General features: G+C 52.4%; 1 protein-coding gene across 4 annotated transcripts in view; it reads right to left on the bottom strand.

Annotated features, from left to right (window-relative positions):
- Positions 1-17,871, bottom strand: part of LOC119965424 (F-BAR and double SH3 domains protein 2-like) — a 105,399-nt gene that overhangs the window by 55,331 nt on the left and 32,197 nt on the right. For all 4 annotated transcript variants that reach the window (XR_005460512.1, XR_005460513.1, XM_038796190.1 and 1 more), the window contains exons 4-5: positions 10,736-10,809; positions 1,502-1,646 (exon numbers count right to left, since the gene is read on the bottom strand). Coding sequence is in view for 2 of the 4 variants with exons in the window: in XM_038796190.1 (XP_038652118.1) it covers positions 1,502-1,646; positions 10,736-10,809 (219 nt within the window). In the remaining 2 variants the exon portion in view is untranslated. The remainder of the gene's footprint in view (positions 1-1,501; positions 1,647-10,735; positions 10,810-17,871) is intronic.

Genomic DNA, 17,871 nt, shown 5'->3' with positions numbered 1-17,871 from the left:
GGATTAGTTTGGGGATTGATCCAGGGTTATGGGGTGAGAGTGGGGCAGTGGAATTAGACTGGTATTGAATAAGAGCTATAGGAGAAAGTAAAGCAGTGGGATTAGACTGGGATTGATACAGGGTTTTGGGGAGAGTTGGGGCAGTGTGATTAGTTTGGGGATTGTTACAGGGTTATGGGGAGAGCGTGGGGCAGTGGATCAAGATTGGTACTGATACAGGGCTGTGGGGTGAGAGTGGGGCCATTGGATTAGATTTGGATTGATACAGGGTTATGGGGAGAGAGTGGGGCAGTGGGTGTATATTGGTACTGATACAGGGATGGTGGGGTGAGAGTGGGGCCATTGGATTAGATTTGGATTGATATAGGGTTATGGGGAGAGAGTGGGGCAGTGGATGTAGATTGGTACTGATACAGGGATGGTGGGGTGAGAGTGGGGCCATTGGATTAGATTTGGATTGATACAGGGTTATGGGGAGAGAGTGGGGCAGTGGATGTAGATTGGTACTGATACAGGGATGGTGGGGTGAGAGTGGGGCCATTGGATTAGATTTGGATTGATACAGGGTTATGGGGAGAGAGTGGGGCAGTGGGATTAGATCGGGATTGAATAAGGACTATGGGAGAGACTGAGGCTGTGGGATTAGACTGCGACTGATACAGGGCTATGGGGAGAGTATGGGACAGTGTGATTAGTTTGGGGATTGTTACAGGGTTATGGGAAGAGTGTGGGGCAGTGGATATAAACTGGTACTGATACAGGGCTATGGGAGAGAGTGGGGCCGTTGGATTAGATTGGGATTGACGCAATGCTCTGGGAGCGAGTTAAGCAATGGGATTAGATTGAGATTCACAATAGGGAGAGTGGAATGAGTTCAGGGATTGCTCTGGCAAAGAATCAGCATAGACGTGGTGGTTTGACTGTCTTCCAATCACATGAAAGACTGTGAAGATTCAATAGGAATCACCATTTTAAAACTTATTTTATTGGAATGTGGACATTGTTGGAAAAGCCAACATTTCTGCCCATCTCAATTGCACTTGACCCGAGTGATTTTCTGCAGCATTTCAGGGGGTAGTCAAGAGCCAACCACAATACTGTGGATCTGGAGTCACATGTAGGCCAGACCAGGTGAGGACGGCTGATTGCCTTCCCTAAAGGACACTAATGAAACAGATGAGTTTGACAACAATCGACTCATGGTAACCATTACATAACCTAGTTTTTAATTGCAGATGTTAATTACATTTGAAGTTCACCAGCTGCCGCGGTGGGATTTGAACCAATGTCTCCAGAGCTTTGGGCCTCTGGATTGCCGGTCCAATCACGTTGCCACCACGCCAACAATTCCCTTTCCTCTACCTGCCTGAGGCTGACTTGCATCAACAATGTATCATTCTAAAAGCAGAAAGATACACCTTCCTGACACAACCATGTCCATCAGTTGCCTGGAGCAGAACGAGATGGAAAATTCATCGGCGCCCAGGAGTAAACATCTCACCTTTTTCAATCTCAGCTCCTTGGCTGAGCGCACAGTCTTTGCTGCCTCCACGTTGACTGTCCGGTAATTCTCCGCAGCCGCAATGCGCGTCATCCCGAGCTGGACCGTCGCTTCGATGGTGGAACGCCAGACCGCTGAGGTAGTCCTACAAAACACACCAAACACAGAAAGTGGCCGCTCAAGCCCAATCTAGCATTCAATGAGACCGTGGCTGATTTGTATTTCATTGCTGTTTGCCTGCCTCAGCAACGCCCACCTCTCCCAGTGATGGATCAGAGCTGCCCACCCTCTGATTGGGTTGGCAGCATCAGGAATCCACCCACCTTCCTTATATTCAAAGACGTGCAGGTTCGGCGGATTGGTCATGCTAAATTGCCCCTTAGTATCCAGGAATGTGTAGGTTAGGTTAAGGGGTTATTAGGATAGGGCGGGGAAGTGGGTTTGGGTGGAGCGCTCTTTCTGACGGTCGGTGCAGACCCGATGGGCCAAATGGCCTCCTTCTGCCCTCGCGGGATTCTATGATATTCCAGCAACATTGCCCAGTCGGCCAACTACGCCGGCAAATGTGGGCGTGGGGCCCCGACGTTGGGAATCCCAAAACCTCCTGGAATATTCCGCCCACAACTAGGGAAGATCAAACCATGGCCGGAAAGATAAGCTGGTCAATAATAAATTCAACGGGGATTCAGGAGAAACTGCTTCAGCCAGAGGGTGGTGAGAATGTGGAACTGGCTCCCACAGGGAGTGGCTGAGGCGGATAGTATATTTGCACGTAAGGAGAGGTTAGATGACGGGGAAAGGAACAGAAGGACACACTAAAGGTCTGAAATGAAGATGGGTGGGAAGAGGCCCATGTGGAGAATAAACACAGGAATTGACCAAATGCCCAGTTCCTGCCCGATATATTCTACATCAATGACCTACAGATTCTGCAAACATCAAAGGAAGGCAAACATTTTCAAACATTAACTTTGGGGGAGGTTTTTGAGATTTTTGGCACAGGTATCGGGCAGGGTCATCTGCAAGAGCCTGGGGATGATTAGAGAGGCCATCGAGGGAAAGCTTCAGTGAGAGAGTTGGGTAGCAGCGGAATGGGCTACCAAGAGAGGGCTGAGGTGCCAGAGCAGTGGGCAACCTGGGCGAGTGGCCCTCTTTCACCTCAGTGGGCCGCAGGATTGAAATCGGGCTTGTTCACTAGCCTTGACCCCATGAATAAGGTTAAATGCATTTAATACACACCGAATATTTCACAACGAGTTATAGAAAATGTTTATAATCATTTGTATATTAATCGAACTGCCATCAACGTCAAATGGTAAAAGCAACAGCCATTTTCACACTTGGATGTAGAGGGAGCGTACGGATCTCACATTCAGCAATCAGCCCGTCCCTCACTTCACCTGGCCTTTGCTTTAGGTGTGAATCGCTTCAGTCTTACTGGGAGGAAAAATCTACCCGGATGGAAATCAGCGGAATGTGGAAACCCTACGTGTGGGCAACGGGAACACTCGGAACCCAAATGGGCCGCATGTGCAATGACAACAATCCCTCCCTCAACGTCAGCAAAACTAAGGAGCTGGTCATTGACTTCAGGAAGCAAAGTATCGGACACACCCCTGTCAGCATCAACGGGGCCGAGATGGTTTACACCTTCAAATTCACATCACCAACAATCTGTCCTGGTCCACCCACGTCGATGCTACGACCAAGAAAGCACAACAGCGCCTATACTTCCTCAGGAAACTAAGGAAATTCGGCATGTCCACAACAACTCTTATCGATTTCCAGCGATGCACCTATTCTATAGGTGGACGGCACGGTAGCACAGTGATTAGTACTGTTGCTTCACAGCTCCAGGGTGCCAGGTTCGATTCCCGGCTTGGGTCACTGTCTGTGCGGAGTCTGCACATTCTCCCTGTGTCTGCGTGGGTTTCGTCCGGGTGCTCCGGTTTCCTCCCAGAAGTCCCGAAACACGTGCTGTTGGACATTCTGAATTCTCCCTCTGTGTACCCAAACAGGCGCCGAAATGTGGCCGAAATCTGTTCAGTTCAGTCCATAAGAGAGTCATTCAGGAGTCTGGTAACAGCGGGGAAGAAGCTGTTTTCGAGTCTGTTCGTGCGTGTTCTGAGACTTCTGTATCTCCTGCCCAATGGAAGAAGTTGGAAGAGTGAATAACCCGGGTTATTCTGCCCGCTCTCCCCAGGCAGCGGGAGGTGTAAATGGAGTCAATGGATGGGAGGCAGGTTTGCGTGATGGACTGGGCTGTGTTCACGACTCTCTGTAGTTTCTTACGGTCTTGGGCTGAGCAGTTGCCATACCAGGCTGTGATGAAGCCAGATCGGATGCTTTCTATGGTACATCTGTAAAAATTGTTAAGAGTCAATATGGACTTGCCGACTTTCCTTAGTTTCCCGAGGACATATGGGTGCTGTTGTGCTTCCATGGTCATTGCGTCAATGTGGGTGCACCAGGACAGATCGCTGGTGATGTGCACACCTCGGAATTTGAAGCTGGCAACCATCTCCACCTCGGCCCCGTTGATGCTGACAGGGATGTGTGCGCTACTTTGTTTCCTGAAGTCAATGACCAGCTCTTTAGTTTTGCTGACATTGAGGGAGAGATTAATGTCGTGACAGCACCCCACTAGGTTCTCTGCCTCCCTCCTGCATTCTGACTCATCGTTGTTCAAGATTTGACCTACCATGGTCGTGTCATCAGCAAATTTGTGGATGGAGTTGGAGCCAAATTATGCCACACAGTCGTGTGTGTATAGGGAGTATAGTAGGGGGCTAAGCATGCAGCCTTGCAGTGCCCCGGTATTGAGGACTAGCGTGGAGGAGGTGTTGTTGTTTGTCCTTACTGATTGTGGTCTATCGGTCAAAAAAGTCGAGGATCCAGTTGCAGAGCGAGGAGCCAAGTCCCAGGTTTTGGAGCTTTGATATCAGCTTGGCTGGGATTATGGTGTTGAAGGCGGAGCTGTAGTCAATAAATAGGAGTCTGATATAGGGGTCCTTGTTGTCGAGATGTTCCAGGGATGAGTGTAAGGCCAGGGAGCTGGCGTCTGTTGTGGACCGGTTGTGGCGGTATGCGGAATGCAGTGGATCAAGGCATTCTGGGAGTATGGTTTATGTATCTCATGACTAACCCCTTGAAGCACTTCATAATGATAGATGTCAAGGCCACCGGACGGTAGTCATTGAGGCACGTTGCCTGGTTCTTCTTTGGCACCAGTATGATGGTGGTCTTCTTGAAGCAGGTGGGGACCTCGGAATGGAGTAGGGAGAAGTTGAAAACGTCCACGAACATACCCATCAGTTGGTCGGCGCAGGCTCTGAGAACACGACCAGTGACCCCGTCAAGACCCGTCACTTTCCAAGGCTTCACTTTCAAGAAGGCCTTCGGAAGCTGGGACAGTGGGTATGGGTGTGTCCGAGGCTGCTGGGGCAGTTGACAGCTGTTTGATGGTTTCCTGCTTGAACCGAGCATAGAATGGATTGTGTTCATGGGGGCTGGCGGGGGGGGGGGGGGGGGGTTAATCTGGGAGCGATCTGCCTGGACTGTATGCAGAACAATACTTTCCACTGTACCTCGATACACGTGACAATAAATCTAATGGGCCACAGGCTGCCCACCACTGTGTTAGAGGGATGGACTTTGATGGGAGAGTTGAAGGACTGGAGCAAATGTTAATCAAATAGCCCAGGATTCTCACGTTCTCTCAGAAAAGAAACAAACTGAGACACACACAAAGGATCAGAGTTTAGAGAAAGCCACACCTGGGCCACTAACTCACAGTCTCCACTGCATTAATTTGAATTGATCACGAGGAACAGTTTTCCCTCACCTGGCCATGCACCTGTGGACCAGCCCAGGTCAATAGGGTCATTTATTTGATTGCTACAAGTCAGCCAATGGCTCATGAAAATGTTCCAGTGGTACCATTTGGTGACCCTGAATCCGGGGCTGGATTTGCCGATGCCCCAGCCTCATGTCTCTCGGCGCCGCAATGTTTGCTTGCCCCGGGATTCTCTACTTCCGTTGCCTGTCAAGAGGATTTCCCATGGAAGCCATCCCACACTGTCGGGAAACCCACGGGAAGGGGTGCGCTGGCAGCGGGTAAGAGAATCCCAATGGGTGGACGTTCCGGCCCTGGTGTTGCAAAACCACCCCAGAGATTATTTATTTTTGCTGAGGGTGACACGGGAGATAATGGATTCATTCTATAAACAAACCTGACATGAAAAGGCAATAAGCACAGTAACCTCATCCCACTGCGGTTAACCCCTAACTCACTGAGTTAAAATTGAATACGGATGAAGATGGGCAAGTGGGTTTGAGTGATAGAAGGAACAGGTGGCTAAGTGAATGGTATGGGGAGAAGATGAGAAGATGGGGGTGACGGATATGGGGGTGAGGTGGGGAGATCAAGGTGAGGGAAATGGGGATGAGGTGGGGGTGAGGGATGCGGAGATACAGTGGCTATGTGAGAATGAGGGACATGGGTAGAAGATGGGGGTGAGGAATATGGGGATAAGGTGAGTAGGATGGGTGAGGGATATGGGGATAAGGTGAGTAGGATGGTGAGGGATATGGGGAGAAGGTGGGGTGATGAAGGTGAGGGATAAGGTGGACAGGTGGGGTGAGGGATATGGTTATAAGGTGGGGAGGTGAGGAATATGGGGATAAGGCAGAGAGGTGAGGGACATGAGGAGAATGTGGGGAGGTGAGGGATATGGGGTGGTTGGTCGATGGGATGGGGGAATATGGAAATAAGGTGGATAGGTGAGGGGGAGGGATATGGGAATAACATGGGGTGAGGGATATGAGGACAAGGTGGCTAGGTGGTAGTGTAGGATATGGGGGGGGGGAGGTGGGGTACATGGAGATAAGGTAGGTAGGTGGGATGTGTGGAATATGGGGATAGGATGGGTAGATGAGGGTGAGGAATATGGAGATAATGTGGGGAGATGAAGATGAGGGATATGGTGCTAAGGTGAGGGTGAGGGATATGGGGGAGAGGTGAGTAGGTGGGGTGAGTGATATGGGGACAAGGTTGGGATATGGAGACGTGAGGAATATGAGAAGAAAGTGAGTAGGTGGGGTGAGGGAAAAATGGGGAGGTCGGTAGATGGAGTGAGGGATATGTTGATGAGTTGGGGGTAAGGGATATGGGGGCAGGAGGGAGATGGGGGTGAGGGATAGGGAATAAGATAGGTAGGCAGAGGTGAGGGACATGGGGGGGAAGGTGGGTAGATGGGGGAAGGTCGGAGATGGGCTGAGGATATGGGAAAAGTTGGGTAGGTAGAGTTGAGGAAAATGTGGATGAGGAGGATAGGTGGGAGTGATGGATTTGGGGGAAAAAGGCAGGCGAGGGTGGGCGATATGGGGGTGAGGTGGAGATGAGGGCTATGGGAAGAAGGTGGGTAGGTGAGGTGATGGATATGGGGAGAAGGGGATAGGTGAGGGATATGGAGATGAGGTAAGGGTGAGTGATATGGGAAGAGGTGTGCAGCCGGGTATGAGGAATATGGGGATAAGCTGAGTAAGTGAGGGTAGGGTCTCTGCGGATAATGTGAAGGGGATAAGTGAGGGATTTGGGGATGAGATTTATGGGGAGAAATTGGGGAGATGGGGTGAGGGATATGTGGATAAGGTGAAGAGGTGAGAGCAGGGGATATGGGGTAAAGTGAGGGGAGGGATATGGGGATAACATGAGGAGGTGAAGTGGGGGCAATAGGGATAAAATGAGGTTGAGGGATATGGGGTTAAGGTGGAGAGATGAGGGTGAGGAATATGGGATCAGGTGGGTAGGTGAGGGAAGGTTATCCCTGTTCTTCTCAAATCCTGATGGTCTCCCAGGAATGACTAAACAGCAGTCTTCTCAACAGGCCAATATTCAGCACAGAATTAGAATAAAGTCGGAAGGGGAATTTATTAAAGTACAGAAGTATTGGTCACACACAGAATATACATTCAGGAAGGAAGTATTCTACCATTCTGTGAATAGATATCAGCGATCTTACACTGAAAGTTGCAGACACACTTTAGTGGTAGTGCTGTGTCGAGATAATTGAGACAATGCGGGCAGCACGGTAGCATTGTGGATTGCACAATCGCTTCACAGCTCCAGGGTCCCAGGTTCGATTCCGGATTGGGTCACTGTCTGTGCGGAGTCTACACATCCTCCCTGTGTCTGCGTGGGATTGCTCTGGGTGCTCCGGTTTCCTCCCATAGTCCAAAGATGTGCAGGTTAGGTGGATTGGCCATGATAAATTGCCCTTAGTGTCCAAACTTGCCCTTAGTGTTGGGTGGGGTTACTGGGTTATGGGGATAGGGTGGAGTTGTTGACCTTGGGTAAGGTGCTCTTTCCAAGAGCCGGTGCAGACTCGATGGGCTGAATGGCCTCCTTCTGCACTGTAAATTCTATGAAAATTTGTGACTTTTGTCTTTGAGCCTATTAATATTCAACATTGAATATTGTGAAATATACCAGCCAGAGGTACAGAGTGGGGCAGTCACAACCCAGTCACCCACAATCTCTGCTGCTTCAACGCTCAACAACTGCACACAATGGTCAGCCACAACTGAGAGCTGAGACAGGATCTGAGAGAGTGTCGCAGCCTGGGGTTTTGTTTGTTTTGTATCTGCACGTACGTATTTCCTTTTTGGACATGTATTGGACACATTTCCAGGCTGCGTACGTCAGATACTCCTTCAAACAGCTCCTGCAGTCAGACTTTCTTTTTCCTGACACAGGATGGGGATGTCAGTGGTTAGGCTAACATCAGTTGCCAAAATTTAATTGTTCGAGAACACAGGGTTTCTGGCTCAGGGACCAGGGCAGGACCCATTGGCTCACACATTCTCCACACATTCAGAGCTTTCAGGACATTTTCTCCACTGCAGCCAAAGAGCAGAATGTGCATTTTCTGCACTGTCTGAGAGAACGTACTGAGGCTGCACTGTCAGAGGGTCAGTACTGAGGGAGTGCTGCACTGTCAGAGGGTCAGTACTGAGGGAGTGCTGCACTGTCAGAGGGTCAGTACTGAGGGAGTGCTGCACTGTCAGAGGGTCAGTGCTGAGGGAGTGCTGCACTGTCAGAGGGTCAGTACTGAGGGAATGCTGCACTGTCAGAGGGTTAGTACTGAGGGAGTGCTGCACTGTCAGGTGGTCAGTACTGAGGGAGAGCTGCACTGTCAGAGGGTCAGTACAGCACTGTCAGAGGGTCAGTACTGAGGGAGTGCTGCACTGTCAGAGGGTCAGTACTGAGGGAGTGCTGCACTGTCAGAGGGTCAGTACTGAGGGACTGCTGCACTGTCAGAGGGTCAGTACTGAGGGAGTGCTGCACTGTCAGAGGGTCAGTACTGAGGGAGTGCTGCACTGTCAGAGGGTCAGTACTGAGGGAGTGCTGCACTGTCAGAGGGTCAGTACTGAGGGAGTGCTGCACTGTCAGAGGGCCAGTACTGAGGGAGTGCTGCACTGTCAGAGGGTCAGTGCTGAGGGAGTGCTGCACTGTCAGAGGGTCAGTACTGAGGGAATGCTGCACTGTCAGAGGGTTAGTACTGAGGGAGTGCTGCACTGTCAGGTGGTCAGTACTGAGGGAGAGCTGCACTGTCAGAGGGTTAGTACTGAGGGAGTGCTGCACTGTCAGAGTCGGTACTGAGGGAGTGCTGCACTGTCAGAGGGTCAGTACTGAGGGAGTGCTGCACTGTCAGAGGGACAGTACTGAGGGAGTGCTGTACTGTCAGAGGGTCAGTACTGAGAGAGTGCCGCACTGTCAGAGGGTCAGTACTGAGGGAGTGCTGCACTGTCAGAGGGTCAGTACTGAGGGAGTGCCGCACTGTCAGAGGGTCAGTACTGAGGGAGTGCCGCACTGTCAGAGTCGGTACTGAGGGAGTGCTGCACTGTCAGAGGGACAGTGCTGAGGGAGTGCTGCACTGTCAGAGGGTCAGTACTGAGGGAGTGCTGCACTGTCAGAGGGTCAGTACTGAGGGAGTGCTGCACTGTCAGAGGGTCAGTACTGAGGGAGCGCCGCACTGTCAGAGGGTCAGTACTGAGGGAGTGCTGCACTGTCAGAGGGTCAGTACTGAGGGAGTGCTGCACTATCAGAGGGTCAGTGCTGAGGGAGTGCTGCACTGTCAGAGTCGGTACTGAGGGAGTGCTGCACTGTCAGAGGGTCAGTACTGAGGGAGTGCTGCACTGTCAGAGGGACAGTACTGAGGGAGTGCTGCACTGTCAGAGGGTTAGTACTGAGAGAGTGCCGCACTGTCAGAGGGTCAGTACTGAGGGAGTGCTGCACTGTCAGAGGGTCAGTGCTGAGGGAGTGCTGCACTGTCAGAGGATCAGTACTGAGGGAGTGCTGCACTGTCAGAGGGTCAGTACTGAGGGAGTGCCGCACTGTCAGAGGGTCAGTACTGAGGGAGTGCTGCACTGTCAGAGGGTCAGTACTGAGGGAGTGCTGCACTGTCAGAGGGTCAGTACTGAGGGAGTGCTGCACTGTCAGAGGGTCAGTACTGAGGGAGTGCCGCACTGTCAGAGGGTCAGTACTGAGGGAGTGCTGCACTGTCAGAGGGTCAGTACTGAGGGAGTGCTGCACTGTCAGAGGGTCACTACCGAGGGAGTGCCGCACTGTCAGAGGGACAGTACTGAGGGAGTGAAGTACCATTGAAGGGGAAGTGCTGTCCTGATGGAAGGGGCCACCTTTTGGATATGTCATTCTCCCTGGTGTCTAGCGCAAATACTTAGCCCTCAGCTCAACTGACGAAAACAGATATTCTGGTCATTATATTGTTGCTGTTGGTGGGAGCTTGCTGCGCACATCTTGGGACACTTCAAACGAAGTACTGTGTTGGCTATATAGTGCTTTGTGACATTCTGGGTTCCGGTGCTGAATAAATTCACCTGGAATGTCAGAGCAGTGTTTCCATTCATTCTGGGATGGTCAGACTGTACGTATTGCTCTGAATCCTGGCCTTTGTGGCCATCCTTGTTTGCCTCTAGAGAACGTGGTTTGGGTCACATTCTTCAACCATTGCACTCCCTGTGGTGACGATGCCCTCACTGTGCTGTGAGGGAGTGAGCTGCAGGATTTTGAGTGATGTAAAACGGGCCACTGACTCACTCACCCCCCCCCCCCCCCCCCCCCCCCCCGGACTCACGCCAAGGCACAAAGTCTGGAATAGCCGAAGGGGTGGAAGGAGCAGCTTTCTCACAGATCCTGACTGAGGGAGTTACCTGTTGTCATTTGTATCCGGTTTTCCACGACTCCAGTCCTTCTTCAGGTACTGTCCTGCCAACCTCTGCAGTGACTGGAAAGGAAAAGGGCTGGTTAGCAGAGGAGGGAGTACTCTGACTGATAACCAAGTGGGGAGCTCCACCGCGGCAAGCAACCAGGCCCAAAGCACAGCTGGAGAACAGCCTAGAAAATCCAGAACTTCTCTCTTTCAGCGCCTGAGAATTTGAGAACAGCCCTAAATCTCAGCATGACCTAGGCCAGCAGGACAGGCCTCCACCTGAATGCCCAATGGTAACTGGGTCACCATGGCGTGGGACATTTCCTACCACATCCACCCCAGACTGCACCTCCATTTCACCTCGAGGGAAAGTTCTCTGAGAAAAAACACAGCACCAACTTCATTTATATCACCCAAAACTCTGGCCCCTCATGCCCTAACTCGCTCTGTCCCCGCATGCCCTAACTCGCTCTGCCCCTGCATGCCCTAACTCGCTCTGCCCCCGCATGCCCTAACTCGCTCTGCCCCGCATGCCCTAACTCGCTCTGCCCCCGCATGCCCTAACTCGTTCTGCCCCCGCATGCCCCAACTCGCTCTGCCCCCGCATGCCCTAACTCGCTCTGCCCCCGCATGCCCTAACTCGCTCTTCCCTCCGCATGCCCTAACTCGCTCTGCCCCGCATGCCCTAACTCACTCTGCCCCCGCATGCCCTAACTCGCTCTGCCCCCGCATGCCCTAACTCGCTCTGCCCCCGCATGCCCTAACTCGCTCTGCCCCTGCATGCCCTAACTCGCTCTGCCCCTGCATGCCCGAAATTCGCTCTGCCCCCGCATGCCCTAACTCGCTCTGCCCCCGCATGCCCTAACTCGCTCTGCCCCCGCATGCCCTAACTCGCTCTGCCCCCGCATGCCCTAACTCGCTCTGCCCCCGCATGCCCTAACTCGCTCTGCCCCCGCATGCCCTAACTTGCTCTGCCCCCGCATGCCCCACCTCGCTCTGCCCCCGCATGCCCTAACTCGCTCCAAGTCCAGTTCACCCCGTCACCCCTCTGCCCACTAACCTACACTGGTCTCGGGTCAGGCAACCCTTCTGCTCTTAAAATTTCGTCCTCATTTTCCAACTCCTCCGACGCCTCACCCCTTCCACGACACGGTAATCTCCTCCAGCCCTACAACCCCCCCCCCCCCCCCCCCACCCCCCAGAGTTCTCTGCACTCCTCCAATTCTGGGCTCCCGACTGCAATCGCTCCGCCCACTGGTGGCCGTGAATTCAGCTGTCTGGCCCCTAAACCTGGTGATTCCTTCGCTAAAACCTTCCCATCTCCCCTCTCTCCTCCTCATAGGTTCACCTTAAAACCAATTTCTTTTTCCAGAGTTTTGGTCACCAGACCCAATATATCCTGAAGGGACATTTTTAATTGATAATGTTCCCGTGAAACATGCTGGGATGTTTTCCTGTGTTATATCAGACACTACATAAACGCAAGTCGTTGCTATTGGGAGGTATCATTGGCTGCCTTAAAGCACACCCTGCTGACGTGCAGTGTTTCATGGTAGCACAATGGTTAGCACTGTTGTGTCACAGCGCCAGGGTCCCGGGTTCCATTCCCGGCTTAGGTCACTGTCTGTGCGGAGTCTGCACGTTCTCTCCGTGTCTGCGTGGGTTTCCTCCGGGTGCTCCGGTTTCCTCCCACAAGTCCCGAAAGATGTGCTTGTTAGGTGAATTGGACATTCTGAATTCTCCCTCTGTGTACCCGAACAGGCGCCGGAATGTGGCGACTAGGGGCTTTTCACAGTAACTTCATTGCAGTGTTATCGAAAGCCGACTTGTGACAATAAATATTATTATTATTACAGCCCCCCCTCCCCACAGAGCTGAGCTGGGCTGCTGAACACTAAGAGGAATGGATCCTCATACTGTGTAATTTGACTCCTCTTCTGTGAGTCCTCACTTCCACGTTGCACGACCTTACTGAATTCAACAACAAACCACTGATAAAGTCAGCACAGGTGTTCAAACACCAGCTCAGGCACCTCCCCACACCCCCCCCCCCCCCCCCCCCCCTCCATTCCCTGGAGTTTACTGGGAACCTGCCGGATGCGATGTGTCTGGTCACTCAATAACGCTTAACTGTGATATCTGTGTGTGTGTGTGTGTGTGGGTGGGTGAAAATAAAGGCAAAACGCTGCGGATACAGGAAATCTGCAATAAAACCAGAGAGTGCTGCAGATCTGGCAGCATCTGTGGTGAGAGAAACAGAGTTAATGGGCGGGATTTTCCCCTACCCGGCGGGGCGGGCAGTACTGGCGCTGAGGTGTGGCATGAACCACTCCGGCATCGGGCCGACCGGAAGGTGCGGAATCCTCCGCACGATCAGGGGCTCGGCCGGTGCTGGCGGGATTGGTGCTACGCTAGCCGGCGCCGATGGGCCTCTGCCAGCCGGCGCATGCGCGGGAGCGCCAGTGTGTGTTGACGTCATCTCAGCGCACGCGCAGGGGGGGTTCTCTGCGCCGGCCATGGCGGAGGTTGGCAGCAGCTGGTGCGGAGGGAAAGAGTGCCCCCACGGCACAGGCCCGCCCGCGGATCGGTGGGCCCCGATCACGGGCCAGGCCTCCGTGGGGGTACCGCCTGGGGCCAGATCTCCCCCGAGGACTCTGCAGGCCGCCCATAGAGCCAGGTCCCGCCGGTACGGACTTGGTTTGATTTACGCCGGCGAGACTGGCCGAAAACGGGCTGCCACTCAGCCCATCGCCGGCCGGAGAATCGCCGGGTGGGGGGGGGGGGGGGGGGGGCGCCGCCAGTGGCTGCCGACCGGCGCGGCACGATTCCTGCCCCCGCCAAAAAACCGGCGCCGGAGAATTCGGCAGCCGGCGTCGGGACGGGATTCACGCCAACCCCCCCAGCGATTCCCCGACCCAGTGGGGGGCGGGAGGGGCGGAGAATCCCGCCCAATGTTTCAAGTCCGTACGACTCTTCCTCGGGTTTAAGATATGCAGACAAATTGGGGGAAAGTTGAACAGATTTATTTTTCAAAGGCAGTCAGTTGTGTTCGGAAATGCGATGCCTGAATGAGTTAAAATAGATTTACCGGTAACTAAGGGGATGTGGTGCTAGTGGCGTAATGTCACTGGACTAATATTCCAGCCAGGCAAATGCTCCCAGGGGAACAGATCCATTTCTACCACTGAGCTTAAATTAGTTTTTTTACAATCGGGAATTGAAAGCTGGGCTCACTAATGGTGACCATGAAATGATAATTTGGCATTTAAAAACCCAGTAAGAAGTCTTACAACACCAGATTACAGCCCAACAGGTTTGTTTCAAATCACTAGCTTTCGAAGCACTGCTCCTTCCTCAGGTAAGGAACACCTGAGGTGTTCCTTACCTGAGGAAGGAGCAGTGCTCCGAAAGCTAGTGATTCGAAACAAACCTGTTGGGCTGTAATCTGGTGTTGTCAGACTTCTTATTGTGCTCACTCCAGTCCAACGCCGGCATCTCCACATCATTTAAAAACCCAGTTGGTTTACTAATACCGTTTCAGGAGTTTGGCCGCCTTGTGACTCCAGGCCCACGGCAATGTGGTTGACTCTTACCTGCCCTCTGAAATGGCCTTGCCAGTTACTCAGCTCAAGGGCAATTAGGGATGGACAACAAATGCTGGCCTTGTTGGCAATGCCAACACCCCTTGACAAAAAATTAAACCTTCAACACGGAATTGGATAGGGGGTGGGGGGGTGGGGGGGGGGGGGGGGTGGCACAGTGTTTAGCACTGCTGACTCACGTCGTTGAGGACCCGGGTTCGATCCCGGCCCCAGGTCACTGTCTGTGTGGAGTTTGCACATTCTCCGTGTGTCAACTTGGGTCTCACCCCCACAACCCAAAAGATGTGCAGGGTAGGCGGATTGGCCTTGTTAAATTGCCCTTTAATTGAAAAAAAAAATAATTGAGTGGTTTAAATTTATTTTGTTTAAAACACGGTATTGCATAAATGTTTGAAAAGGTAAGATTTGCAAGGATGATCAAAGAGCCAGCATGATGGGCCGAATGGCCTCTGACAGCGCTGTACAGGAGGGAGATAGAGAATCGAGTGGAGTGGTGCAGCGACAACAATCTCTCCCTCAATACCAGCAAAACTAAAGAGCTGGTCATTGACTTCAGGAAGCAAAGTACTGTACACACCCCTGTCAGCATCAACAGGGCCGAGGTGGAGATGGTTAGCAGCTTCAAATTCCTAATTGTGCACATCACCAACAATCTGTCCTGGTCCACTCACGTCGATGCTACGACCAAGAAAGCACAACAGCGCCTATACTTCCTCAGGAAACTAAGGAAATTCGGCATGTCCACATTGACTCTTACCAATTTTTACAGGTGCACCATCGAAAGCATCCTATCGGGCTGCATCACAGCCTGGTATGGCAACTGCTCGGCCCAAGACCGCAAGAAACTTCAGAGAGTCGCAATCACAGCCCAGTCCATCACACAAACCTGCCTCTCATCCATTGACTCCATCTACACCTCCCGCTGCCGGGGGAAAGTTGGATAGGGGGAGGGGGGGGGGGTGGCACAGTGTTTAGCACTGCTGACTCACGTCGTTGAGGACCCGGGTTCTCAAAGACTCCTCCCACCCGGCTTACTCACTCTTCCAACCTCTCCTATCGGGCAGGAGATACAGAAGTCTGAGAACAACACTAACAGATTCAAAAACAGCTTCTTCCCCGCTGTTACCAGACTCCTAAACGAACCTCTTATGGGCTGAACTGACCGCGCAACACATCTGCTCCACTGAGTAGTACTACATTCCGTATGCTTCACCCGATGTCTATGTACTAACATTGTGTATTTATCGTATGTCCTATGTTTTTCATGTATGGAACGACCTGTCTGGGCTGTACGCAGAACAATACGTTTCACTGAACCTCGGTACACGTGACAATAAATCTAAATCTTTTGGACATTCTGAATTCGCCCTCCGTGTACCCGAACAGGCGCCGGAGTGTGGCGACCCGGGGCTTTTCACAGTAACTTAGTTAAAGTGTTAATGTAAGCCTACATGTGACAATAAAGATTATACATTTTTTTAAATCCAAATTCGTTTTGACCCCAGAGGGGAATGAAACCTGACTTGCATTCAAAATTTGATCTACTCCAAAGCCGATAGAATCACCGGAGATTATGTGGCGTCCTGCACAGGATAGCCAGCCTTCCAGAACTTCCCTGCCGGAATTAAAGATTAGCCTCCAAGGACAATACTGTGGCCCGGGAGAAAGATTGTGGGGACTTTAATAAAGAGTGTTATTTTCATTGGTCCATTGAGCTAATTTGGTATATGGACATCGCTGGCTGGGTCAGCATTTGCACCCTAACCCTAATTGCCCTTGAACTGAGTGTCTCGCTCGGCCATTTCCGAGGGGCAGTTAAGAGTCAACCACATCGCTGTGGGGTCTGGAGTCACATGTAGGCCAGACCGGGCAAGGATGGCAGATTTCCTTCCCTCAAGGGACTTTAGAGAACCAGATGGATTTTTACCTGGATCGATGATAGTTTCTTGATCACCATTACTGACACTAGTTTTATATTCCAGATTTATTCATTGAAATTCAATTCCACCAGCTGCCGTGGTGGGATTTGAACCCATGACCCCAGACCATCAGCCTGGGCCTCTGGATTTCCGGTTCAGTGACATTCCTACCACGTCACTGTCTCCTCCAATATTAATTGTAAAACATTTTGGAAATGAGGTGGTTGGAGGTCACATGATGAGAACTCCAACAATACATCCAATCAGGCTTGGCGACTATGATAACTCATAAGGAAGCTGTCATTAACTTTTTTTTTAAATAATTTTTATTGAAATTTTTCGATACAAACATTTACCCCTATTACATTTTAAATTATAACACCACAAGTCCCCCCTGGAAAAACCTCCCCACGCCCTCCCCCGCGCGCACCCCCCCACCCTCCCTCCCCCCCCCCCCCCCTCCGCGCTATCAGTCTAGCAACCAAACCGTTTTTCCCTTTCTGCCGATGGCCTCGGGCAGTCCTTGCCCGCGACCCCCCGCTGACGTGCTCCCTTCGTTGCTATCCCCCCCCCCTTTTCTCCCCGGGTTGCTGCTGTTTCGGCCTCCGGTTCCTATCTCTGATCCAGAAAGTCAAGGAAGGGCTGCCACCGCCGGAAGAACCCCTGTACCGACCCTCTCAGGGCGAATTTGATTCTTTCCAATTGGATGAAGCTTGCCATGTCGTTTAACCAGGTGTTAACGCTTGGTGGCCTTGTGTCCCTCCACTGAATCAAGATCCTTCTCCGAGCTACCAAGGACGCAAAGGCCAATATTCCGGCCTCCCTTGCCTCCTGCACTCCTGGCTCCACCCCAACCCCAAAAATCGCCAGCCCCCACCCTGGTTTGACCCTGGTTCCCACCACTCTCGACACCGTCCCCGCCACCCCCTCCCAGAACTCTTCCAGTGCCGGACACATCCAGAACATATGTACATGGTTCGCAGGGCTTCCCGAACACCTAACACACCTGTCCTCCCCCCCGAAGAACCGACTCATCCTAGTCCCCGTCATATGGGCTCTGTGCAGCACTTTAAATTGGATGAGGCCCAACCTTGCGCACGACGACGACGAATTGACCCTCTCTAGGGCATCCGCCCATGTCCCATCTTCTATCTGCTCTCCCAGCTCCGCTTCCCACTTGTCTTTCAGCTCCTCTATCGGTACCTCCTCCACCTCCTGCATTATTTTGTAGATGTCCGAGACCTTCCCTTCTCCGACCCAGGCCCCTGACAGCACCCTATCACTCGCCCCTCCATCGGGAAGCAAGGGGAATCCTTCCACCTGTCGTCTGGCAAATGCCTTCACCTGCAGGTATCTAAACGTGTTCCCCGGGGGGAGCTCAAATTTCTCCTCCAGCTCTCCCAGGCTCGCAAACCTCCCCTCTATGAACATGTCCCTCAGTTGCCTGATGCCCGCCCTGTGCCAGCTCTGGAATCCCCCGCCAGTGTTCCCCGGGACAAATCTGTGGTTCCCTCTCAGTGGCGCCGCCATCAGACCCCCCACTTCCCCCCTGTGTCGCCTCCACTGCCCCCAGATTTTAAGGGTGGCCGCCACTACCGGACTCGTGGTATACCTTG

This window comes from Scyliorhinus canicula, chromosome 4 (genome assembly GCF_902713615.1).
Source record: "Scyliorhinus canicula chromosome 4, sScyCan1.1, whole genome shotgun sequence".
NCBI lineage: Eukaryota > Metazoa > Chordata > Chondrichthyes > Carcharhiniformes > Scyliorhinidae > Scyliorhinus > Scyliorhinus canicula.
The sequence above is the reverse complement of the archived record's forward strand: the minus strand, read 5'-3'. Positions and strand labels throughout refer to the sequence as shown.